Here is a 27,656-nt window from a genome sequence, read left to right as displayed (position 1 = left end):
GATTATTGATCATTTTAAAGAAAGTATGACTATATTTTCAGGAATCTACAAAACAATTTTTTTTGTTTGTACATTGAGAGTACTGCAAGTGTATTTTTCAAAAATTTGAAATAATTTTGAATTCATAACATGAATTTAGAATTCTTTGAAAATATATAGAGTTTGGTGTTGCGTAATTGTTTGTCCCAGATCTGGTGTGAGCATGTATGCGCCTGTGTGTATCTAGTGCAGACATAGAGAGTAAATCAATGTAGGCGGTCGAATCAATGCAGTGGCTCCACGGTATGTCTCCTCCCTCTGCAGTCAAACGAGCCAAAGTGCCGACATTTCTGGTCAGAAATGATCTTGTTTGCTTGGGTGAGTCAGTCAGACACAGCTGTAGTGCCAGCATGAAGGGAGCTACGTGTGAGCGGTACAGGACATAACATGCAAAGAAAGGAAGAAAGGTGTGGGAGGAGGTGTGAGGAGGATACGGGAGCGGAAAAAGAGGGGGGTCAACCCCCCTCACCACCACCAAGTCCTCTTCTACCTAAATTGATAAGCAGCCGTACATCAGTTTGAAATGAACTGGCTTGTTCGGCAGGGCCCGGAGACGGCAGAACTCAATCAGTGCTGGGTCACATGGTTCAAAGCGGCAATTCAGCGCCGCCAGGGCGTTGAAAAATGTGAGGTGACAGTTCATTTTGCTGGTGACAGTTTGTCGGTCTCGCTCGCTGGCTCCCCAGTCAATTCCGCCGGCACGATGAACGTTGAGCGTCAGTGGAGATCCCCCCCCCCCCCACACACACACACTTTGTATTCCAATCAGCGGGACAGGGGGAGACAGCGATGTGCCGGATCAGAGACAGGGAGCCAAAGTAGTCTGTGCTCCCACCCTCCCGCCCTACTTCTTTTAAAGCACCTCTCCATGATAATTAATACCCCTGTCTATTGTCGCAGCACTCTTCTTCTTCCCCAGGGTCCGCGCCCAGCATCTGGATTCCCAGCTCATAGCACAGGCCACCTGCGCCAGGAGAGATGTACCAGGAAAAAAAACAAAGTTCAGAGCATTTTTATGGCAGCCGTGAAGGACATTGTACAAAAGTGACGTAAAAGTCAGATCCATGTAATAGCAAACGGATTTGTCCCTCGACTGGGAGAGTTTCTGGATATGATTGGAGGATGATAACCATGGTGATATCGATGAGCCCCCAACACCACCCCAACAACCACCCCCCGTAGCTGCGGGCAGAGCACCAAGACAGCATCCCTCCCAGGGCGAATTGCTTCCCATTTCACAAATAAGATCAAAATAGCTATTGTCCTTGTGGATCCTTCATTACCAGCATACACAGGTTTCGAGAGTCAATGCCAGCCGGTGCAATCAGTGGAGAACTCCAGCTTACTCTCAACCAATAGCGGCCCAAGAGAGACAGCCAATCCAAATGTAACACCACCCACCTACTCCCCTCCATACCTTCTTACTGTTAATACATGATGGTACATTAAGGCATGTATTTTCATTTAGTGGTGGATCAATCAAAATATTTTTTCGAGACTTAGTGCTTTCTTTGATCTCGGCCATAGTCGTGGACCCTACTTAAATCATACAGGGTACATGACATGACATATTTGATGAGAAAGAGGGGATGTAGGTAATTGCAGTACCACCATCCCCCCACTACAGTCCCCCCCCCCCCTCACCCCAACTGCAATAATAAATTGTAAATGGTGGCAGTTCAGTGTTACATGAGGCCCCCGTGGAGTCTAATAGCACTTGATAAGCCAGCAACCAGCTCCGCAGTCTTCACTCTGATTGTTTGTCCTATTCGGGATATGACATTATATTGCATAACCCCATGCAATTTACCAGCTGCCTGGGGTCGTGACCTGAATGGAATAGTTGCCACAGCAACCTTTGTTTTAAGGGGAACAATTCCAAACATTCTTTCTCTTTAATTCCCTCTACCTGTTTTACTTCCTCCCCTTTCCAGGAGGAGGTGGAATTAAATCACTTCATTAAAGGTATTGTTTCTCCTCATTATCTCAAGGTTGGGAGTGCAGATACCCAAATGAGTGAGGTGAGTGAGTGCTTTTCATTCCAGTGTGTACCAGTTTATATAAATGTGTGTGTGTGTGTGTGTGTGTGTGTGTGTCTTGGCTATCTTCTCTTATGAAAAGATAAGTGAGCCACAGGTCAAAGAATCAAATATTACCTGCTTGACCATGAACATGACAAGGCTGTGTGAGATATGCATCAGATCAGAGTAGTTTTAACTCTGAGCTCTCTAATGCTTGTGCTTTGGGTGGTCACTGTGCCACTGTGCCTCCTTCATTGGCATTGCACTGTGCTGTCACATCCCGGCCATGCTGTTGAGCGGGCAGGCAGACATACTGTTCAATTATACCAGCAGAGAACACATACTCTCAGCCTCTGTGAAAGAGCAGAGCTGGAGACTGGATAGCTTGGACATATTAAGAAATATTTCTTATAGTTGTGCTTAAATCAACTCTAAGCATTCTACAATCTCAGAACGATAATGATGTTCTATCTGTACTTTGTGTTGATCATATTTCTTCAACAAGTCAGCAAATGTTTGTGAACATATGCCTATTAATACTTAACTATCTTGAAACATAAGAAAATGTTTGAAGCTGTGCTTGCAGATGCTATACGAGCCATTCCCGTGTCATCTATGTTAGGACATTGGAATTAACAACTTGTTTCTCATGTCTTAGAGAAAATATGGAAATATTTTCCAAAATATTTGCCCATGAACAAGCCCATGGCCTGGTTCATTGGCCCTGCGGTTACAGTCAGTGTCAATCTCAAAATGGGCCATAGCAACAGACACAGCTGATGAGTGAGGGACTAATGTTGTGGGCTGCAAACCTCAGATGTGCTTCTACATATCTTGGCATTTCACACTAATGGACTGAAATTGAGGCTTAGGAAACAATTTCCATTGGTCCATTTGCAGAACAGAGAGAGTGTTGGAGCTGCCCGCCATTGTAATACCTTAGGTCTTCCTGGGATTGAATTTTCACGACTTTAATGCATAGGAGAAACTAATTGACAGGCAGCCACTTAAGTCTTAATTTTCTTTAAAATTGCTCTGTTAGAGGAAAAGAAAAAATGTGGGAGGGTAATTGTAATGAAACAAGTTCTACTGTGGGACTCTCAAAAGTGATTTCTGTTCCACATCCTCAAGGCAGCAGCTGTGATTATGCTGCATTTAAATATGTGACAGTAATTGCCAGTGGTCCTGACTGTAACGCCAGCTGTGGCACCGCACAGCCACATGCGTGAGCCCATCCCAACCTCCTGCTGTCTGGGTTTGAGATATGAGTTCACGTGGCTTGGGCCAGGCTTTTTGCCCCTTCTTGCTGTCTCATTCTCTTTTTCTCTTTCTATTTCTCTCTATGCTGCCAAAGGGTACAAATTCAGAAGTTTAACAAATGCATTTGAAGAAAAAAAAGAATATTAAAAAAATGTCATTAATACTTTAATTAAATAATAATAATAATAATAATAATAATAATAATAACAATAATAATAATAATAATAATAATAATAATAATAATAAAATTTTCAAGGGACAATTTTTTTTAGGCTGCAACTCCTCAGTGTGTATTGTTCTTACCTTCCCTGTGTATTTAGACTTTGGGTGTAGACCAATACCCAGGATCCCAAAAGATAAACTTTCCTCCTTTAATCTTTTAATATGTTAAGTATATGGCCACTTTACCTTCAGTCCAACCATTCACTCATCCTGTTCTCCTAGTGCCCATAAGCTGGTGCCTGAGAGTAAATAATAGATTAGTGCTTCAATGGAACAACCCAAACAGGAATTACAAACAGCTACATTGCAGGAGCAGGTTTTGGGTCAAAGGTTAAACTCCATTTGAGCCAGAGTTCACACCTAAGAGAGGGCTGTTAAGAACATGCTTGAAAGCTGAAATACAATTTGCATTCACGGTGAAGTGCAGGCAAATGTAAGACATGTTTTTCTCTATAGCTCAGTCCGTCATGAACTTCATTATGAACTCATGAGAATCATCTATCAGCATCTTAAATCTTACCACACATTCTCGAATGACCTCCCAGCCTGGAGAGATAGTGAGTGTGTTTGTGTCTGTGTGTGTGAGGGAGGGGGGCATAATCCACTAATCTGCATCTGATCAGAGTAACTTGGTACCCCTCCCCTTCAGAAAACACAAATGAAGACATGCTGTGATTATAAAGAGGCAGCACCAAAGAGTAGAAAGGAAGACCGAGGGGGTGAAATGCAGAGGGCTCTCTCGGGGAGATCAGAGGGGGCAAAGTGTAGTTGAGGCCTTGCAGGCTCCACTCACTGGATGGGGCCTTGTTTGATACCGAGCCTTTGTCACTCTGTTGTTGCAACGTAGGGCGGTGTAATCCTGGAAGATTACATAGGCCCAGTCTCTTTCATATGTGAGTGCACAGCAGGCAGTGGGTTCACAGGGGCACCACTAGAGGTACAGGTAAGACAGAGGTCAGAGGGTCAACTACCTTCTATGGCAGCATTCCCCAATATTTTTGCTTCTGTGGCACATTTTACAAATTCATAGAATTTCATGGCACACCACTCTCAAAAGCAAGCAACATACTGTCATTGATGTGATGAGTCAACAGTAGGCCAGAAGGGTCTTTGGGGGTTTCAATTAAAGTATATGCAATTATTTTGGCTTTTGTGAATGAGATTTATTCATTTAAGTTTTTTAATTCATTTGAACTTTTACATTCTTTTTGAAGTATTTATCGCGAGGCACACCATACCACGCCTGATGACACATTAAAGTGTGGCACACCAGTTGGGAAACACTGCTCTATGAAATGTTCCTCAAAAAATTACAGAGGGTATTGTAAATCTTAACAAATCACTGAGTTTTAGTCACTTTACAGATAATTTGCAGAAGCTTTATGTTAGGTCTCCCTAACGTATGCTAAATGTTGGATAGCCAAAAACGGAACCCATGACAATAGTAAGCTTCACAAACTTATTACTCTGAAAATCAATGCCAGTACAATAATTAAAAATAATTTAATTTGAAAATGGAAGTTGTGGGTTTCTCCTGTTTGGTTGTTTAGTAATGAGAATACTTTGAGTGGGTTAGGCTCCCTTGCATTCACTCCTCTGTCCCGCTCTGTGTAAATATTTAGTCCTTCTCGCATAGCCCCCACCCCCAGCAAATACACGCATGTACACAGGCATTGTTTCTTTGACTCCACAGCTATTCTGTTCTGCCTAGGTGTTGCTTTTCCTGTTTTGTTAAGCAGGTACAGTCCTTCACTTTGTATGTCCTGTATAAACATTCTATTGCCTATATGCCTTAATAAACACACCTGTGAAGCCTTTGAATTCCACTGGCTCTCTTCAGCCTCTGAACTTCTGTACACTTCTGTCAGAGCTTATCCCCTATTCTGCCCTGACTCCCTGTGAGTCCCTGTCTGTCCATTCCTGATCCAAACACCCCAGTAGTCGAACTAAAAGGAGTGACCCTCACCTAAGTCCCTGTGAGGGGAGCCTGTGGTGTTGTGACAACAAAACTGTGATCTTAACTTTACTCCTAGGCCCTGTGTGGGATTGTGCCTATGGATACTGATGGAAATCAGCCTCCAGTGGAGATTAAACACCAGAGAGAGGTCTGCTACTAACCTTATTGTAATGCAAACATTAACCATGTCATGATCCCCCATCACCCAAGATTCTAACTCTTTTCACATTCCTGTGGTCACTCTTTTCTTTCTCTCTCTAACGCATACTGCAATACATGCACACGCACATGCACACCCATGTGCATTCATATTCAAACACATTTACTTGAAAAATGGTACCAGACTACCTCTCAATTCATTAGGAGCAGCTGCACTCCAGCAGTTTGATTGTTGAAAAAGGCTTTGTCAACAAAGTAGGATGCAGGATAGTGAGTAGATAGTAAAAAGTTGGATATGGGTTAGGGAGTAGATAGTGGAAAGTAGGATGCGGAATAGTGAGTAGATATAAGATATGGAATGTTTTCTTTTTTCTAGCCCCAAGACATGACTATTGTGGCAATGGCCAAGCTCACATCCATTTCTCACTCTGCATCATGTTTGATCCTTGCAGTTTACAAGCTGCAATGTATTGATGTTGGGGCCATTTCACTTCGCTTGACAACAGGATGTGCACTAATACACCACAGTAATTTCCCACTTTACATTGACCATGTGATCTCTAGGTCATTTTTATTATGTATGCTTGGAATTGCTCTCACTGATTTTCTGTGGATGGGATGCCTTCCAGCAAATATATCACAGAGCTTTTCAGGTCATAGTGGTGCTATGATGTGGTCTGGATTGTTGACTGAAGATCAGGACAAATAAAGCTTAAGAATTTCTTTGAGACAGTTGTTCTTTCTTTTGGGTGAACTTGTGAATTTGGATGGGTGTTACCTCTGAAAAGGGTTTCAATATCACTCGAGACCTGAATGACAGGGGGAACATTATCTGAAGTGTACAGCAACACAATATGTGTTTATAGACATTGCACTGATGGGCTGGTTCAAATTTTGTTATTTTACATCCATATCCCATGGTTCTCAGTCATTGTTTTACAACTGTCTGCAATTATCAGAAAAAACTCATGCAGATTAAGTTAGAATTCTTGGCTTCATGCAGAAAAGGTATTGAGTGTATGTTCCAGCTACAATGTGTTACATAATATAACATAACATAATATAATGTCGAGAACAGGCCATTCAGCCCAACAATGCTCGCCGTTTTCCTAACTAAATTAGTGCTCTGATTACCTACAGACTAGATAGTATCTAACACTGTATCAAGCCTAGTCTTGAAAATCCCCAGAGTTTCTGCCTCTACTACATGACCTGACATGCTATTCTACACATTGACTACTCTCTGTGTGAAAAAATTCTTCCTAATATCTGTATGATTCAATTCAATTCAATTTAATTCAATTTAATTTGTATAGCGCTTTTTACAGAGAACTGTCACAAAGACACTTTACAGAGTAGCAAGGCAAGAGACAGAGCAAAAAAGACCATGCAGGACAAACACCAGGCTTGAACCCCCAAATAGTAGGTACATGAGGTAAAAAAAACTCCCAGTGGGGAGATAACCCTCAGACGGTGGCAAGAAAAAACTCCCCAATGGGAAGAAATCTCGAGAGGAACCCGGCTATAGAGGGGGAGTCCATCCTCCACTTGCCAGCCTGGTATGGAATCTGCCTTTTGTTAATTTCCATTTATGTCCCCTTGTACTAACAGAACTCAACCTGAATAATCTCTTGTAGTTCACTTTGTTGATCCCTTTTATGAATTTAAAAGCCTCAATCAAATCACCCCGAGTCTCCTTTTACTAAGCTTAAAAAGGTTAAGCATCTTAAGTATTTCCTCATAGCTTTTATCTTTCATACCAGGAATCAATTTTGTTGCTCTTCTTCAAACTTTTTCCAGGGCCTCTATATCTTTCTTGTAGTATAGTCCCCAAAACTGCACACAATACTCCAAGTGTGGTCTAACAAATATATTGTGTAAGATAAGTATAACCTTGGATTTGTACTCGATACTTTTGGCTATATATCCAAGCATCCTGTTGGCTTTTTTATTACTACAGCAGAGTGCCTAGAACCAGAAAGGCTTTTCGGCCCAATTATGGATTTTATTGAAATCTTCTTGGATTACTTTAGTAGCTTCTAAACTATTAGCTGGGCCTCCTAGTTTTGTATCATCTGCAAATTTGACTAGTATACTTTCTAAAATTGAGTATGGTTGTGGAACACTTTTCAAAACCGTTAGGAAGGATTTGATCAATGTGAAGAAAATGTGATCAAAGTGTGTCCAAAGCAACACATAAAGCCTCACCACATTCTGGAAAATATAAATGAAAATATACAAGAACACTTGAGACAGAATCATATGTTTGTTTGCACTGGTCATTAAACAAGAAGCACCTGCTTTTATATCCATTTTCATGCTTTAGACAAAAAAAGAGTAGAATTTCAAAAATGATAGTCTGGATTACTTCCATAAATAGTTTCATATTCCATGTTTAAACTGAAGGTATAAGTAGGCTAACAATCATGTTCTCCACTTCTGTAAGTGCCTGCTAAATGATAGTAATGTTATGTAAAGTACGTTGTTTCAAAGTGTGCATACTTACCCATGCTTTAGGAATGGACAATTTCAGGTTTACTCCAAAAAGTTAAGAGCAGGGGTGTCCAAACTTATCCAAAAAGGGCCAGTGTTGGTGCAGGTTTTTGTTTTAACCTAGCTCTATGAAACATGATTTAAAAACTTAACTATTCATGGTCTTCAGTCAAGACCTTAATAGGTAGAATCAGGCGTCATAATGCTGATCTAAAATTTAAAAAATCACACCAGCACTTTTATGATAAGATTGGACACCCCTGCTCTAGAGCATGTGTCTTTGCAAATTTTTAAAGACTGGATTAATTTCTGTCACAGTCATATTATTGAAATGACACATTTCAAAATTCTATTCCTGAAAGGACTGAATGGTTATCTCAATTTCTTACTTTTTCCCACCATTTTCATCAATTAATTTAATTGTTCATTTTATTTCATTATAAATTTGGTAGAGATTTCTTAAATATTGAATTTTCATAGCAATAATCTGCCAAGGAAATAGAAGACCCAGGATTTAAAAAAAGAAAAAGCTCCCCCTTTAAATGTTTCTCTGACTAGGTCATTAGAATTTTCTCACCATGGTCAAAAGAGCCAGAGTCACAAGTAGCAATGATTGCCCCCTAGTGGCAGGTGTGCTGTACTCTATAGCGGAGACCTATGGCTCCACAGAAACACCTCAGCAAAACAAATGTGAGAAAATTTTGTGCTGTGCTTTCCCCTGATAGCTATTGGAAGTTGCAAGTGTAAACATTTAGAGAAATCAGACCAATTCAAACAATTTGCACAGGGTCAAATACAAGCATGCCTTCCTGTTTCACCTTCACCTAACTTACACAGAGGAAAATATCTGAATAACATGAATTCCATGCAGTGAATTCAGCGTTATCAGCAATCAAGGCTTGATAGCATAAACACAGAGATGAAAATAATATACTGTGCAGAGACTTTTGGCTGTGCTGTCGGCAGGTGTGAGTCTGACTCAACCATTCCTCCCTGATGTCTGTTTACAGCATGAACAGTTGAGCTTTAATCACCCCTGAGCTCTTCTGCCCCCTTAAAATAAGGGTATGATATTGGCAGCATCCATTCACAGTGTCTCATCACAGCACGCCTGCCCCTCTCTTCTGTTTCATTCGGCTGAGGTGTAAATATGGCCTCTTAGCAGCAGCTGCGGGAGTCAAAGGCTATCAGTCTGCCTTCGTAGCAGACCTCACAGGCCACACACGCACACATATCACCATGGCAACCCCTCTTTATCAGCCTGGCCTTAATTGCATTCTCAAACCTTGGCAACAAAAAAGAGAAACATTTCAACGAGGAGTGTGAACCTTGAAAAGAGAAGGATGACATCATCTGGAATTCCTGCTTAAATCTCAGTAGATAATTGCCCTCCATCTTGGAAGAGAAGAGAACAGCGTAGTGATGACATGCCTGAAACATTGAGGGTGATTCTTTTTTAGTATTTTGAGTCAATGAGGTTTCAGTTCAGTGAAAGGAAATAGAGATGGCATGTTCCAAGTGTAAATCAAACAGTCAGACAGACACATTTATTCTATATAATCCTGTGGGATGTGGGTTCCTCTGTTGGAGCACCTTTTAAAGACCTCCTTGACGTCTGTGAGCATGATTTTAATATTAACCAGTCAATACAAGGGCAATTTAATACGTTAACATTGGATTGACCCTGCACTTAAATGGGTTATGCAACTGATTGTTACCTCTGTTGCATAACCCTGACAAATCTATCTCAAAAAGATATGATGATTCACCTATTCTTTTTAACTGATACAGGGCGGAAATTAACTAATTGCATTCAGGTATCCAATGGCACCAGAGCATGACCTATTCCTTTAAATCATCTCACACAATTATGTCAAAGGTATGGTTTGGCTCAAATTGATTGATTGGAAATGATGCTGCATTAAATAAATAATGCAAATTTAAATAATCCTGGAGTTACATGTCCCTAAATTAGTTGTTATATAACAGTCAAAAATATATTGTGACCTGATAAATGTCAGTGGAAAGCACGATACATCACTTGCATCGTCTATGGATTGTATAAATAATATAGATGACCATGAAAATACCACACAGTATGCATAGCGACAAGCCAGACAATTACAATTACAACATTTTATGAGTAATAACCTGTATTTCATAATGCATCCATAACTGCATGTAAATAATTCCGTGTCAGTTTACGATTTGATAAGCACACTGTTTTATCTGTCTGCAGCTGCAATAATGGTGGTTGGAGCTGAATTGTGATAATCTTGTTGACATAAGGATATGCCCAGGGAAGTTAATCTGTGTTTAAGCGGTTGTTATCTACATGGGAGTTATTACTCTCTACAGATTTGCCACTACTTCACCTTTTGTGACCTGTTAGGCTACCTGAGATGTTTAAGCAGCCTGAAAAAATGTAACTTCAACTTTTAACCAGTACAACATACACTATTTTATGTTTACATTGCTCAGTTTTTAAACTAGATTTTCTCAAATGGCATTTATTGAAATTGTTCGAGTCGTTACTAACTTAATGAGTTTAATTTACATGAAAGCTGATGAACTATGTGCACTGAATAATGCGCTAGTGAAGAGCTTGAGCTTGTGAAGCCATGCAGTAAGAATGTCTAGAAGCCATCCTACGTTACATATTTTATTTTATTTTATATATATATATATATATATATATATATATATATATACATATATACAGTGCCTTCGGACTGTATTCAGACCCCTTCACTTTTTCCACATTTTGGTTACATTACACCGTTTTTTCGAAAATTGATTAACTTCATTTTTATTCTCATCAATCTACACACAATACCCCATAATGACAAAGTGAAAACACGTTTTTTAAATTTATTGAAAATGAAAAACTGAAATATCACATTTACGTAAGTATTCACACCCTGCTTTTCATGGGAATTTGTTTTGGGTTTCTGATGGTGTTGTGTGTTCTTTATTTATGCTGGAAAGCTGCAGTGCTAAACAATAAACCTTGATCATACTGTAAAATTTCAGATAAGGATAACCGTAATCCACCTGCGTTTCTTAAAGGGTTTGTTGCCATTTTTAGAACCAGGACCGCAGAGCTACTAATTGTGTGATAAATTGGGGGGCTCAAGCTCTCCCAAATTGTGTATGCACAGCTCACTCTCTGTTTGCTGTTAGCTTTGTTAGCCAAATAACATTGATATTGAACAACAGCTATGTAAATATTATGATCAATAAATAACACAAATGTCAGACCAATATCTGCTTTATAGAATGCAGTGTATACAACCCCAATTAAAAAAAGTTGGGACAGTTTGGAAAATGCTAATAAAACAAAAAGGAGTGATAATGTAAATTCTATTCACCCTGTACTATATTGAAAACACTACAACAGAACAGTATTTGATGTTTTACCATGTGAATTGAATTGTTTTTGAAAATATACACTCATTTCAAATCTGATGACTACAACACGCTCCAAAAAAATTGGGACAGTCGAGTGTTTACCACTGTGTAACATCACCACTTTTTTTAATAACACTTATTAAGCATTTGGGCACTGAAGACACCAGTTGGTTAAGCTTAGCAAGCAGAATTTTCCCCCATTCTTCGATTATGCAGGTCTTCAGCTGTGCAATTGTACGGGGCCTTCGTTGCCGTATTTTGCGCTTCATAATGCGCCACACATTCTCAATCGGAGAAAGGTCAGGACTGCAGGCAGGCCAATCTAGCACCCGCACTCTCTGCTTACGCAGCCATGCCCTTGTAATCCGGGCAGAATATGGTTTGGTGTTGTCCTGCTGGAAAATGTAGGGACGTCCTGGGAGAAGACAGCGTCTGGATGGCAGCTTATGTTGCTCCAAAATTTGTACATATCTTTCTGCATTAATGGTGCTCTCACAGATGTGCAAGTTACCCATGCCATGGGCACTGAGACACCCCTATACCATGACAGACACTGGCTTTTGGACCTGATGCCGATAACAGCTTGTATGGTCCTTTTCCTCTTTGGACCGGAGGACACAACGGCTGTTTTGTCCAAAAACTATTTGAAATGTTGACACGTTGGACCACAAAACATGCTTCCACGGTGCTACTGTCCATCTCAGATGAGACCAAGCACAAAGAAGTCGGCAGCGCTTCTGGACAGTGTTCATGTATGGCTTCTGCTTTGCATAATAAAGCCTTAACTTGCATCTGTAGATGTAGCGGTGAATGGTGTTGACTGACAAAGGTTTACCGAAGTATTCCCGAGCCCATGTCATGATTTCCATTACAGACACATGACGACTTTTAAGACAGTGATGTCTGAGAGATTGGAGATCATGCATATTCAGAAGTAGTTTTCGGCCTTGCCCTTTACGCACCGAATTCCTTGAATCTTTTAATTATATTGTGCACTGTAGAGGGTGAAATGCCCCAAATCCTACCGATTTGTCTTTGGGGAACGTTGTTCTCAAAGTGCTGGATTATTCACTGACGCATCTGTTGGCAAATTGGCGAGCCATTCTTGGTCATGAAGGTCTAGACCTTTCTTGGAGGCTCCTTATATACTATAACACGATTGCCTCACCTGTTTAACATAACCTGTATTACATCACCGTGATATTTCAACTTGTCACATCGTTATTAGTCCTAAATAGCCCCTGTCCAAACTTTTTTGGAACGTGTTGCCGGCATAAATTTCATAATAAATGTATATCTTCAAAAAACAATTAAGTTAAATAGGTAAAACATGAAATACCTTGTCTTTATACTGTTTTCGTTTGAATACAAGTCAAATTTACAAATGACTGCTTTCAGTTTTTATTTTCATTTCCTTTACCGTCCCAACTTTGTTGGAATTGGGGTTGTATTTCCCTCCATTTTGGCTCTTCTGATCTGTGTAAAAAATGCAAAATTCTACATTAACACGACCTTTGAGTCTTAACCTCTTAACCACAAGCACATAATTGAGCATGTGCATAAAATGAATTGGAAAAGATTGAGTCAATGCTCTTGATGCTTTTGAAAATCACTAAACAATGCAAGCGTGCAAATTGTGCCTTAGGCCCTGTCCACGCGTATATGGATTTTTCTGAAAACGTGGTTTTTCCCCCATACCATCCACACGACCGGCATTTAAAAAAATATCTCCGTCCACATGAGAACACTAAAACGATTTAAAATGCTCACATAAGTATGCCAGGCCAGTAGGCGGCGATGAAACTGTACGCCAAACACCACAAAAGAACATTACGAGCATGCGTATTTAGCTTCTTTTCCTTTAGAGCGAAATACGAAAATGGCAAAATCAAAGGAAAAACAATCATTTGTTTGGACGGACGATGAAGGGAATCTGTTACTTAGCGTCCCACCAGCTACTAGTCCGACCGGGCCTGATCCAAAATCGACGCTCTCTCTGGCGTTTAAATCGCGGACATTGAGGTGAATTGAGCAGTATTTGGCGCAGCATATTTATACGCCTCCGCTCGGAGGTGTAGTGATGTAGTAGAGCCAGGTTTACATGTAAACTTGTGATTAAACCGATCAGTGCTAACCACACATAAAGAAACCGGTAGTCTGCCATTTTTCTTGTTATTGTTTCTGCCACATACACAATACACCAATTGCCATGGTAACAGATGCGCGCGTTGACGTCATGATGTCAGCGTTTTCATAATGCTCCATTTTTCTTGTCCACACAAAGACAGAGACCGGAGTTTTGAAAAATCTCCACCTTGGCGTTTCAAAAAGCTTCATTTTCAGTGACCTACCACTTTCGTGTGGACGGGAGGCCAAAACGGAGGGAAAAAACTATGTTTAAAAAAAATCTGTATATGTGTGGACAGGGCCTTAGTTGCTAAAAAGTCCCCCCCCCCCCCCGTCTGTCCCCCCAATCTCAGTAGTCTATATCCAGGACTGATTCACTTAATAAATTTAAGAGAATCAACCAATTGAATTTACTTGATAAAATTATGAACAATGATTGCACACAGTATTAAGTATACGTAACATGTAGAAATATTTTTACGCTTAAATTAATTACGTTTAACTTACAGAAATTTTGTCTTTTTGTCTTACTTAAAAAAGTTGTTAACAATGGACAGTAAAGTTAACTTAATCTGTTTCAGTCACAAATACTTAACATTGCTTGAATCTGCTTAATAAAAATAAGTTTGGTTAACAAACTTCATATACTTCATATTGCATCATTTTATTAAGCAAATCCAATGATTTTTGAGTGTATTTCTCATATCATGTAAATCACAGGAATACATTTAATAATAATTGTAAATTCTGCATTGTTTCTATGACAATCTTCAGCTGAAGCACTTATTTTTGGGTAAGTTTTGTTCAAAATCTATCATGATTGCTAGGGAAATGCAACTACTTTGGCCCTAACTAGACTGAGCAAATTTTAAATGGTCTCAATTACATAGCAATTTGTCCACTACTGCAAGTACTTTGGCCACACATTGTGTTTCTATAAACGGATCTAGGAGAGGCACTGAGTAAAGAGTAATTTGTGAAGTTTTGCCCCAAGCAGGAAGCATTCATTAGGTGCCCTTGGTTATGGGTAAAAATATTTTGCATTGCCAAAGGGTTTTATTGAGTTTAATTCAATGAACATTATATTGGTGCAACAGAAATGTAATCAATGTTTCAGAGTTGAGGATAGATACATCCCAGGGGCCCTCAGCAGTGACATTATGAGCACTAAGGCCCAATGGTGGAGGTGAAGACATTGTGATTTGGAAAGATATCATATGTTCCCTGCAGAAGGCCTTAACAGCTTTTCTGCAAGATTCTGTCCGTTCACTTGTGATGGTGTAAAGGGCTGTTGTAGAGCACTGGGTAATTACTGGCGTAATCTCACAAAGCAAGAACCACCTGAGGGAAGTCTATGAAAATTAAGTAAAATAGCTGAGACTGATGGTATGAAAGGACAGACAGGAGACTAACACAAAACACCTTTGGCTCTGGGTCTGAAGTTATACTAGGCTTTGACCCCTCCAAATGTCATGTAGGTGAACTAACAAAGACCTAGTGCTCAGCAATCTATTCCCTCTCCTGAACAGGTGTCTGTCAACACATCTACATTATTTCCCTGCATGCCCGTAGGCCTTGTTCTTGATCTACTAAGTTATTAGATTACAAATGTTTTTTTACAATGTCTGGAGTTATGCCTCATTCAGAAATACACAACTGACAATGAAGAATATTAGGCTACATTTAGTGTAGTCTGGTTTTTGTTATGGCAGTATACGGTATGGCAATATGCTACGTTGATATTTTTCTTTCAACGTATTTACATTTATAACGAATATGCTATTGTTTCACTTATTAGCAACAGAAATGCAAAGAGTAAATTAAACAAGATACATTCATTAATGTTGATTGAAATGTTGATGTCTGTTAAAAATGTTTCTTAAACGAATATATGTTTAGATTACAAGTCTATGCACCTTTGCAGCATACCCTTCTCGTCGTAGGTTTGTGCATGAATTCGATGCACAAACCTACTTTCGATTTCGATTGCGGAGCATGGTGCCTTAGGTCGTTCGCGCGTGCCTGGCTTTGCACAACCGACTTGAGCACAGGTGGCAAATGCGCACACACGAGAAAAAAAAGAAAAAGAAAAAAAAAGAGTCGTTCACAAGCTCGCTGTACAACCGTTTTTTTTAAAAGTAACGTTCATAAAATATTTCTATAAACTCTCGTAACCACTTCGGGAAAATAAGTGGAGCTTTGTACTTAAGAGAGACGACAGACTATGGGGACAGTATCTGACGATATCAGGAGACTTCTGGAAGGTAACATTACCTGAACTTATTACTGAGTCAATGCAGGCTAAGCCTTTTTAAACGCTTACTTTATCTCCTACTACAGAATCGATTTGTTGAGGCAGCTAGTCTGTAATTGACAGATTGCTTAAAATAAACTGTTTACTTGTGTCAAGTGGAATTAGTTTATCACTGAAATGTTCAAATTATTTCACACCTTTAAATACTTATGTTTATGTCATGGATATAATGTTGCTAACTAAAGATCACTGGCTACGTAATGCTACGTCCGTTTCACCTCCACTTATATTGATGAAGTCGTACAGAACGGCACCAGAAGTGATTATCTGTGATAAATGACTATTAGAAAAATTATGTGAATGAAATTCATGAAAAGAGGCCTGTTAGAGTCAAGTTCTGCTTATAGATCAAGCTCATATGCGCCACAGTAAAAAGCTGAACTTAAAAAAAAAGTATTGAATTGACTGTAATAAAGTTATAGAGTAAATTTGCTCATACAATATATACTCTTTAATTAAACTTTCAAGTGTAGCTAACTTGTTACTCACAGGACCTGTACTTTTTGTATGTCATGTTTTTCTGTAGTAAATTAACTTAACCTATGTATAGTGTACTTGTGATATTGATGCTTTTCCAAAGTTAAAATGTTTAATAGTTTGAACATAACATTTCTACTGTGTGTGCCTGTTGTGTCTGGGAAGATAGCATTTTAATGTATGTTTTCAGCTTTTTTATGTGCTGTAACAAATGACAGAACTGTGAACCACCTATACCATGGAATATTTTGCTGACTGCCAAATCAAATAATCCTGACACAAAAGAACATTATTGTAAAGAATCAGTTGTCATCAACACCATTTGCATGAGCAGTACAGGATATCTGGCCTCTGACGTGTATTTGAATGTGTAAGTCTGCTCATGGAGAGAGGAAATAAAGCAGTTTCATCAGATAGGCTGAAACTTCTTGGTTTCCATGTGCCAGCACCAGGCACGCAACCAGACATCTCTGTTGGGGGGGGGGGGGGGGGGGGGGGGGGGGGGGGGCTAATAGAGTGTTATGGTGATGATGTTATTGTGCTTCCTTGACTTTCATTGGCACAACTCTGGTCCTCATGTTGACAAATGCCAATAACAGTCTCCAAAGGCAATCAAAAGGCTAGAATTGAAACTGGATACTGAAATGTCTCGTATACCTGCACTGAGGAAGCAATTTAACACACAAAGTGTCCCAAACATCATGATGCCCTGAAATGAGGGGGACTATTTATAAAATGTGCTGTAATTTCTACATGGTGAAACCAAAATATATAAAATGCCCTTGACCTCTTAGCGCAAAGCCCTATAGATTACTAAACTCAGACATTCGGTGCTACTGCAACCAAAGTATGAGTTAAAAACAGAAACACATTGTTTTAGTTTAATTAGTAGATGATATCAGACAACTATGCAGAACACGGAGTTTTGCAGTGCCACCATTGTCTCTCTGGTCGTTCATTTAACACGCGCCCCCTCCCTGCAGTCTCATCTAGAAAACACCCCCCACCCTTGACATAATGGACAATATTGTCTATCTTGGCATTCATAAAACTATTCTTTCACCACTAAAAAATCGTATTCCGTCATAGCAACGAGATAAACCCGACAATAGCCCTAAGATATGCCTATACAGCAGTGAAAACGCTGCTCACTGAATAACGAAATAAACGAGAAAAAGTGTTTTAAAATGATACCATGTCATTCTACGGTCAATATCTGGGACTAAATATTGAATAAATATACAACCTTACCATTGGTTTTACGCATAGAGATGTCCCTTTTGAGACTGAGTGGTCATATATAATCCGTTTGGGAAATATACGCGCATGTGTGTTGCCTGGGTACCTTCCAAAATAGCTGTGCATAACACTATACCTGTTGTTTACGGCGTCGTCGCCCTTTTTAGTACAGTCTGGCTTGATTGACAATTAATTTATCCAGTAGGTGAGAGTATAAGCTTTCTAACGATGTATAACATGTCTAATTTTACTTTTGGAATAGCGTTTTATAGGTCAGTGTAACCGGAATTATATCATCCTATTCAATTACGCATTCACGTGGTAGCAGTAAAACAAAGACGCTGCTAACGAAACCTTGTCAACGATTTTTCGAAATTTCTTGGAAAATACTATCATTATTGAGGACTTCTGAGCATAGCTAAGCCATATGTTTGCTGATAGACCTAGCTGACATAGTTTTCTGGTGTACGACAGGAGCGGATAGAACTATATAATTGATTTCCTGTCTCTGTCTCCATCTACTGAAAACAGATAAGATTTCATCATTGCTATGTAAGTATTACTGCTCAAAATACTTCGGTTATGTACGTTATTTTTTAAATTGAGTGTCTTTAAATAGGTTAGTGGTATTATATAATGTGGATATTTCACACTGTAATGTAAGCGTTAGTTAGTAGTGTAATAGTTTTTGTGAAGCATGCAACAGTGATGACGTGAGAGTTGGAGCATTGCCAAAACGTGGTGGACGGTTGTAAATTGTTTTCATGTCTTCGTCCCATCCCCATACAAGAAAACATACGAGAGTACAAAGTATAGAAATACATACAAAAGTTAGTTACACATTTAGGTGCTGTACCGCATTGTGTGACAATATTTTTGCATTATTTTTTAACCTGATAGCAATGTTCCATCTTAAAACTTCATAAGGGGCTCGTTTATATACTTTATAATGGACAAAAAGCATTTTATTTAATTTTGGACAGATTTTGGATATGTTTTGGGATAGATATCTTAGACCACTGTACTGACTGAAAACTTGTAATTCCGACTTGAAAATGATGCAACAGTGATTTTCTTGAGTCAAAACAGTTGATTTGTAGTGAAATACGTGAATATGTTGTGGTTCACAGCAATGCATAATTTAGACATTTTGGATAGATTTGGAGACGCTGGGTACACTGCTTAGTTTTTGCTTCATACATCTATAGTAGTTCTACATATCCACCCTTAGATTTTATGAACTTGTGGTCAATAAGTTTTTGATCCTGCACATGTATAGTTTAACCTGCTGTATGTATGCAATCTCTCAGTATTTCAATGCAAACTAAAAAAGTACAAATTAATTTGAGATTTTTTGTCAAGACAATTGCATTTGTGGCACTATATTTCTTTCAAAATTATGAATATAAACTAATCTGCGTTAGTATTGTAAATGGTACAAATGTCTTGCTTCATTTAAGCCATTTTTCAAGTCTCTGTGATGTTCATGTCTGGAGTTATAAATAGGGTACCCCCTAAATGGGCAAGGATTGGCATGATTTGGCTTGTGCGCTAAGGGGTTAAATAAAAGCTGAGAATGTGTACTTTAACCACATTACAAATCAAAAATTGTGGCGTACAGAGCCAACATTTGATTTTGCTGCTTGGACCTTAGGAATTGCTGCTTGCAGCAATATTCTTGTCTTGTTTTTTAAGGTAGTCAATGGCATTGAAACGATTTTACAATTGTGTAATACATATATATCACAAAGACTATGGATGGAACCATTATGGAACTGCAAATTGTTGCTTGCATGATATGAGTGAACATCTCTCTCAATGTACTACTTATTACACAGATAGCATCTAATAACAGTGAATTACAAGCCGTATAGACATGATCCTTGATATTTTATATGTACTCATAGGGACTAGCTGGGATACATAATCACGTCCCAGTGAACACCCAAATTATTGACTGCACTTGAATATACTCAACCAATAACTAAATATACTAGCTAGACATCACATAGTCTCACGTGCCACATACCTAACATACAGGTTAGACTTTATATATTTGTGTAGTATCATAAAAATGACAGTAAAATGCTCAAGCAATAGAACAAGTGTAAGGAACAAAAAATATAGCAGAAGTGAGACCATCCCGAAGCCTAGTTGCCACAAACCTCTCAATGGCTTTATCTCCACACGGCTTGACTACTGCAACTCCTGTTCTACTAGTCTCCCACCTACAGCCATTTCATAAACAATTGTGCTTTTGTGCTACCATTTTTGAGTTTTTGAGTTTTTGAAAAACCTTTCCTAGACTGTTTGACATATCAACATGGAACTTGAATCAATTTCCTCATTGGAAGGCCCTCTAAAAAAGTTATGCAAAGAAAAAATTGATAATGGGTGGTATGCACATGACGTCACAGTGGAAGTCACTGCGGTTACACCCTCTGAGTAGCAGAAAGACTACTGAGTGGCAGCGTTAGCGTTCAGCTTGAATGCCGCAAAAACACAAAAAACACATCCAAAATTGGAAACAGCTGTTGTGTGATTGACTGTACAAATAGATTCAACAAGAAATTGCATCTTTTTACAGACTGCCGAAAGCTAAAGAAAAGAGAAGCATACCTTAAGTTATGTACTGTATTGACTACTCATCAATGAAATATTTAGTATCTTTAATTTATATTCTGTGTAACTGTAAAGTTTTTGTCAGCATTTATTAAAAAACATTGATGATGATGAGCCTTGTGTTCTACAAACAAAGGGGGGTATGGTTAGATAGTGTTAGCCAGCCAAGCATATAAGTTAAGGTATGATTTCACCCAAAAATCCAACATACCTGACACAAAATGACAACCGCAAATCCATCCCGGCAGGGGGTACACCTACAGTCACAGTCTTAATAGCTTTAAAAGTTAACACAAAGTAAGCCAATTCAATACAATTCCATGTTGTATGACACAAACTTCTTATGATTAAACAGTCTTTAATTCATTTTTTGATTACATTTAGGTCTTTCATGCCCTACCTGTATCGGTCAAAATCACAAGAATGTACATTATTCTCTGCTTCCCATCTAATGTCTGTTCAATCCAAACAGCTTTATCAGCTGATGTCACATGTCACCACGTAGCCTAAAGTTAAAGTTGAGTTAAATAACAAAGATCCAGTCTGAGTTCAACAAATCCAATCAATTGGTTAATTAGCCTACTGACAACAGGTTAAACCCTGCGGGGGGTTGTATGTAGTCACTAAATGACTGTTCACTAAATGACTAAATCACTGTCAAGGAATACATTTGGATTCCTTGAAATACACAATACAGTAGCTGAAAAACAAATAATAAACTAAAAATAATAAACTTGCATGTAGCCAAAACAGTCTTTTGGCAGATATTTCCAGAAATATTTATTGAACTCTCCATGGTTTGTTGGAGGCAAAGAGATGGTAATTATGCGTGTTTGATCTGAAATACGTTGTTCAAGCTTGGTCCATCTACATAAAAAGTCTGTGCTACATTTTGCCCCACTCTGCCCTACTCAAATTTTTTTCTTTAGTTAATCAGAACAAACTCAAATTAACAGTTACATTTACTCAGCTTCTAATTCATATGAAACATAATTCCTGAGCTTGAAATTAATTTAAATAAGCTTTGTTTTTTAGCGTAAAAATGTTACAGCAACTAAACTGAATAAGTCAGGGTTAAAGTTTTTACAGTGTATACAGCAACTTAACTAATTTATATGTTTTAAAATAAAATGGATTAGTTTACGGAAATTTTGAATACTTTTTAAGTAATTTTCTTTCTTGAATACAGATCTTTATATAGATGCACAATATGGAAATTATTGGACCTATATCTCTAACATTTGGCCATACAGGCCAATGCTCACACCTCCCTGTCATAGGCAGCCTTTGCTATGTTTCATTTGTTGGCTGGACTGCAACAGCGGGGCCACCCCTACGAACGCGAATGTCTGTGACTGAGTGACAGAGTGATGAAGTTACACCATCGGTTGGCCGAGTTATGAAGTTACACCATTGGTCGGCCGGATCACACGTGTTAAGTCCAGCTATATAACTAGGTTTTAACCTGGTCTTGTTCAGACTGAAACAGGCCTTGCAACTGAAAAGGGCCTTGCCTCAATCATAAAGTGAAAAAAAAAAAAATCCCCCACAGTGAACAAAAGAAACGCCTACCTAGTAGTTTCCCCATTCAGCCTCTGTTGCTGCTGTTCCTAACTTGATGACCCTATTTTTTAAACTGCTCCATAAAGAATCTCGAGGAAAGCCTGGGACATGTTTTAACAGGCTGTGTGTTTGTGTTCGTGCTGAAAGAGTTCAGCATTTGTTGGAGTTATAGTCCAAGGATTATTATTTTTGAAAGTTAAAAGTTATAAATCTAATTGGGAAACAGATAGTAAAGTGAGTAGGCTAATTTCAGTTGCATGCTGTTGTTCATTGTGTTATTTGATGGTTTGGTGGATGATGTTGGTGGTGGCGGGGAGGGGGAGTTGTGAATTGGAACTGAAGGTAAGTGGGCCTCCAATTAGTTTTTGAAATGGGCCCCCAAATGGCAAAGGACACCTGTGCTTCCTATATGTTGTAACACAAATGCAAATTGAAAGCAAATTTCTGAACTCATGACTGATGTGGACGAGCACAGACATCAAGGTATGAAGTTTCCAAAGCATATTTAACTTGTTGGCTTTATTATTAAGCAGAGGGAATAAGTCTAGAGAGCTAATGCGTCTGAGTTCTGCTTGGGAGTTTGGCTGAAAAGAAGGACAAAAATAAATAATAAATATAACAGATTAAAATAATCATGATTAGGCTACTTTTTGAATGTGACATTTCTGTGTAATTTACAGCTTTAGCAACATATCAAATGTGTAGCCTCTCTGGCACGTATATACATATATGGGGTCGATATTGTTTGTCTGAAGATATTAGTGGCCGGTACCAGTGCAGTCCCTTGTTTTACTGTCATCCCAATTTTAGATTGTTATATAGTTTAAGCCTGAGATGAACACAATTCAATAGTCCATCTTGCATTTGTTCAATATACATATTAACAAAGTTTGGAGATATTTGGAGATAAGACAGATGGTTTGTGCCATTTTGTTTTATTTTAATCCTTGCATACCAAACCACCCCCAATCCCACACCACTGCCACAATGCTGCCATACATTTCTTATTATATACTTTGACTTCTTTGTGTGGTGAGCCAGTGAATGGCTGGTTGAGCATTGTTGTTATAAAGTTCTTATTATACGCTAGATAATGGCTCCCCCACCTTCCAATAAACTCATCTTAATCTCTCTGTATGAACTTATTTTTATTAATTTGAAGGGAGAGCTTGTTCACACAGACACATGTTTCATTTTATGCTCAATTAACACAAGAGGGCGTGCTCTTAGGGTGGCATGATGGTGCAGTGGGTAGCACTGTGGGTAGTACTGTCACCTCACAGTAGGTTTGAATCTCGGCCTGGGCCTTTTTGTGTGGAGTTTGCATGTTCTCCTCGTGTATGCGTGGGTGTTCTCCGGATACACCGGTTTCCTCCTAAAGTCCAAAGACATGCTGGTAGGCTAATTGGAGACTCTAAATTGCCCATAGGTAAGAGTGTGTGAGTGAATGGTGTGTGTGCCCTGCTTTAGATTGGCGACCTGTCCAGGGTGTATTCCTGCCTCTCGCCCTATGCACGCTGGGATAGGCTCCAGCTCTCCTGTGGCACTGACCAGGAATAAGTGGGTATAGATGATGGATGGATGGATGGATGGATGGATGGGTGTGCTGTTTTTAGGAGCTACAGGCCTCTTGTATCAGGTTGTTTTTAAACACAGAATGTCAGATCTTTTGTAGATTTTTTTATTTTTATTCCAAACAACTACTGAGGACTCTGACTGTTTTTTAATATCATTCACCATTTTGCATTTAATAATGGTAAAAGTTTAAAGTTTATCAAAATTATGTATCATATAGATAAAATTATTATTTACAGCCAGAATTATATGTTCACATAAAGAAAGGTAGCAGGTTGATTAATTGTTTTGCCCAATTTTGTAAAAAAAAAAAAAAACTGAAACAATGGAGGTTGCAAAGAATTAGAATAACCTTGTGGGTGAACTTTTCCACTGCATTACACCAGAATGCTAGGCAACGGGCCCTTTTGTGTGCAGTGCAACAGTGATGGAGTGAGTGTAGGCTTGAAGCCGGGGTCACCAGGAGTGTAACAGGAGAGAAGTAATGGCATAATTCAGCATAAGGCAGACTCAGAGACTGCCTCCAGACCTAGTGCCAGAGCAAGGCAGCGCGGGGAGGGCCTGCTGCAGAGCTCATCTTACACTGCTTCTTGTTGTTGTGGCAGATAACTGTCTTTCCTTCTATTAACAGGCTGTGCAACACTATGCACAGAGATGTTGGAATAAAGAAAATGTGCTTGCATCATTTTACTTTTAATATGTGACAAACATACTTCTCAACAGGTTTTTTAAATAATGATATAAATAATACATTGCCTGATTTTAACAATTCAACTGTGGAATTATGTCAAATCAAGGAGACAGAATAATGAAAGACCTAGTTTGTTAACCTTCCCAATAAATGTGGAAGGAAGATTCATTGGTCAAAATCTGGTGAGCTGCCTGTAGTGACTCACAATGGATTTCAAGTACAAGACTACCTCTTTGCTTCTGCTTGAATATTCACACCTTAAAATGTTCTTCCATCTTTTCTGATGTCTGTGTGTGTTCTCTTGCTCAGCATGCATGCTATACCTCCCAGGGTGTATTTGCAGGTATCCTTACAAATCAAACATAATGGTGAATGTTGTGGAATACTGTGTGTGAACATCAAACAGCAGTGTGATGTCGTTACAAATATGAAAGTTAATTTTTTTTTTTATACTTGAAACTGACAACTTTGTATGTGGGCCTAAAGGGTAAAACTTTGTTTAGAGCATGCTGTACTAGTCTTTATGTTAGAAGTACAATAAACTAACAATCTTTGTATTAGAAATAATTATAGTCACAATACAAATATAATAGGGATTTTTGGTTCATGAATTTTTGGACATTTTGGATTAATGAGACATAGAAGAAGTTGTTCATTGTATTTACTTAAATAAGATGCTTACTTGTAAATAAAGTGCACCATGCACCACACAGACAACACTAGGGAAATTGGGGGTTTTTTTTGTGCTCATGAATGCTCAGAGGAGAGTAGAGAATTCGCACAATTAGCTCAATCCTATGACAACTGCAAAATTTCACGAGTATGAGTCTTTCACAGTGGACCCCATGTGTTTCTTTGCCCTCTGCAGACTGTGAGCTCTTTGTGTCAGAGATCCTGCAGGATGAGAGCCTCAGCAAGCATGCCCGGGACACGCGTGAAATCCTGCTGAACAACTTCCGTGTGGTTTACTCCAGGTGAGGGCCCTACCGAATCCACACCTCACCCACCTGTGCTGCTACACAGACTGACACCAACAACTCACCTTGTCATGACTGTGCCAGCTAGTCAGGCCAGTTTGAACTGAAGAGGGAGATGGACGTTTAGAAGATGTAGTGTGTTCAGTGACTTATACACTAGCCATTATAATGTTAACACCACAAGTCCAGTGGAAGGAGCTAGATCCTGAATCATGTGATCAAGATGGTTTAATCTTGGAAGCAATTTTCATTTGTTTCTGAGGCCATATACTGTAGCTAGGTCCTCCTCTTTAAGCACTCCATCAGGTTCATTGTGTTTGGATGGTGTCCTGTCACCTCAGTCCTGAGACAAACAGCCTTGAGACCCCATCTGGGAGAGGAACAGATGAGCCCTATAGCTGTACAGCCCAGTGTAATTTGAGAAGAATGGATTTAACTTGAAAGGCAATATTCAGGAAACACCCCTTGGAAGCTAAGGGGGGAAGGGTGCATATTTCTATTAGTATTTATCTACAGTTTAACAAAGGGGAGTGATGGTCATATTTCATTTGAAACAAAGTGGGGTGCACATTTCCCTTTCGCTAATTGATAAAGAGAATTGTCTACAGCAGGGAGCAATAGTAATGGGGGACTCAGTGTAAGTTATTAACTTGTCTTGAGCAGTTTTATAGGAATCATCCATCAACAGAGACACACTTTTTACGTCTAAAGTTACGCCCAGCCCTGCAGGACAGAGATAGATTTGAAATTTATAGGCGTTTATGGATTGCATTTACAAGCATGATTTAGGGGAATCCTAAGCAGATGTTTGAATGAACCACTCAGTCCATAATTTATGAATAAAAGTAGGAAATAGACTCATCATTATGGGTACTGATAGCTGATGACTGGAATGAATGTCATAGAACTACCACTGTGTTTTCTTTTATTTTGTCTTTTTGTCACCTATGGGACAGAGGGGAGTTATTATATTTTACAGTAGCTATGACTTCTCTTAAGCTACCTCCAGTATGCCTAATTGGCAAAACTAGTGATGGCAATTCTTAGGAGATGTTTAACATTTTTGAAAATATGAGATGGTCCATGAAAACACTTTAGTGATGGTGCTTTCCTGAATATACGTATGTTCAGGAAAACGGGATGCTGTGGTGAAGTTTTTTTTCTTGTTGTTTTGTTTTGTTTTCAGTTTTGGATCCATGCTAAATAAAAATGTTTTGGCTAGACTTTACTCATCTCAGTCTACTAATAGCAGCTATAGGGAAGGCAGAGGTCAAGTGTTGGAGACCAAAAAATCAGTTTATCCCAATGTTTTATAATCTCCAATTGTGAATGTGTGATTGTCCATCTGCAAAAACCTGCAAAATAATTTCAGGAGCGTGCATGCTAGTATGGCACAGGCAGTGGCAGATGCCCATTTGACTAGGAGAGTCAGCACTGACACAGACTCGATTCTGGACTGTGGAGCACTCTACTACACTAAACTACTGCTTAAGTAATATATTGCACCCAGGGGCCCTCTTAGAAGTACATTTATCTATGATTTAATGACGTCGTTTAAAACTATTTCTAATAGCATAACTGAATAGTCAAGCCTAACCCAGTGCTTGAGTTTCTATGTGAAAGTACATGTACAGTACCCCCCATAATTTTTGGAACAAAGGCATTTTTTTCTTGATTTGGGTTTGCACTCCACAATTTTAGAGAAAAAAAGTTTATGTCCCAAGCATCATGAAGGGCACTGTTTTATCATCTAGTTTCCTTTGTTGAAAAGCCTTGCATTGATCTTTTCTGTTGCTGTTTGTACTTCATAAATTACTGTGAATGTCCATCCCTTTCAGTGGTTAAAGGCTGGTTTCTGAGAGCAGACTAAGGTACAATACGCACTCTCCAGACTCTCATTTCAGGACCAACTGGAATTGCAGATTGGGCTTGTTTTCTGAGCTGAACATCCGGTCATCTATTGTCAGCTCAATCTGTAAATTAACACTAATCAAATCAAAATTATTTTGTTTTTGCCATCTTAACAGTACTGCCAACTGTGTATGGCCCATTACATTGTGACAGTAGTATTTTTAATAATAGTTGTGTTGTATTGTTGTGCTGAAAGGTAGCCATATCAGTTATTCAACTTTCACTTACAGAACCAAGTTAAAATTCAAAGCCATGGCACTACAGTGCCATTTAAAACTACTGGATTATGATCTATTACTAACAGTTTTGTAGCTAAGAGAGTGAGAAGAAAAATGTACTTAAGAGCCTTAATTAAGCTCTGTCAGTGAGATGAGAACTCCTTTGTCTGGGGTTATGATTAAGTTTCAAAGGAATGATGAATATTAAAATATTCTTCTTCAGTAAAACCCTATGAGATGGCTGTGTTTAACATTTGCTATATCATGTCTGGAGCACAAAACTTTCATATGCATGGCATGATGTGAACAGCATGGGCCCCCAACAGTTTTTGCATCTGTGCATTTTTTAAATAGCGCAAAATAAATGATAATGGCCTGGT

At 38.9% G+C, this 27,656-nt stretch overlaps 1 protein-coding gene and 1 long non-coding RNA gene across 4 annotated transcripts in view; one reads left to right on the top strand and one right to left on the bottom strand.

Moving 5' to 3' along the window:
- Nucleotides 1–897: 897 nt before the first annotated feature.
- The window catches only part of LOC135247671 (uncharacterized), a 51,753-nt gene continuing 24,994 nt past the window's right edge, over nucleotides 898–27,656 (bottom strand). Inside the window, exon 3 of the long non-coding RNA XR_010328265.1 lies at nucleotides 898–1,003. This is a non-coding gene — a long non-coding RNA (uncharacterized LOC135247671). The remainder of the gene's footprint in view (nucleotides 1,004–27,656) is intronic.
- skap1 (src kinase associated phosphoprotein 1) overlaps nucleotides 15,709–27,656 on the top strand; it is a 178,227-nt gene continuing 166,279 nt past the window's right edge. The window contains exons 1-2 of one of the 3 annotated variants that reach the window (XM_064321409.1): nucleotides 15,709–15,953; nucleotides 25,039–25,144. In XM_064321409.1, the coding sequence (XP_064177479.1) occupies nucleotides 15,914–15,953; nucleotides 25,039–25,144 (146 nt within the window). In that variant the 5' untranslated portion in view covers nucleotides 15,709–15,913. The remainder of the gene's footprint in view (nucleotides 15,954–25,038; nucleotides 25,145–27,656) is intronic. The other 2 variants (XM_064321408.1, XM_064321407.1) reach the window with 2 other exon arrangements.

Source organism: Anguilla rostrata, chromosome 2 (assembly GCF_018555375.3).
Source record: "Anguilla rostrata isolate EN2019 chromosome 2, ASM1855537v3, whole genome shotgun sequence".
NCBI lineage: Eukaryota > Metazoa > Chordata > Actinopteri > Anguilliformes > Anguillidae > Anguilla > Anguilla rostrata.
The sequence above is the reverse complement of the archived record's forward strand: the minus strand, read 5'-3'. Positions and strand labels throughout refer to the sequence as shown.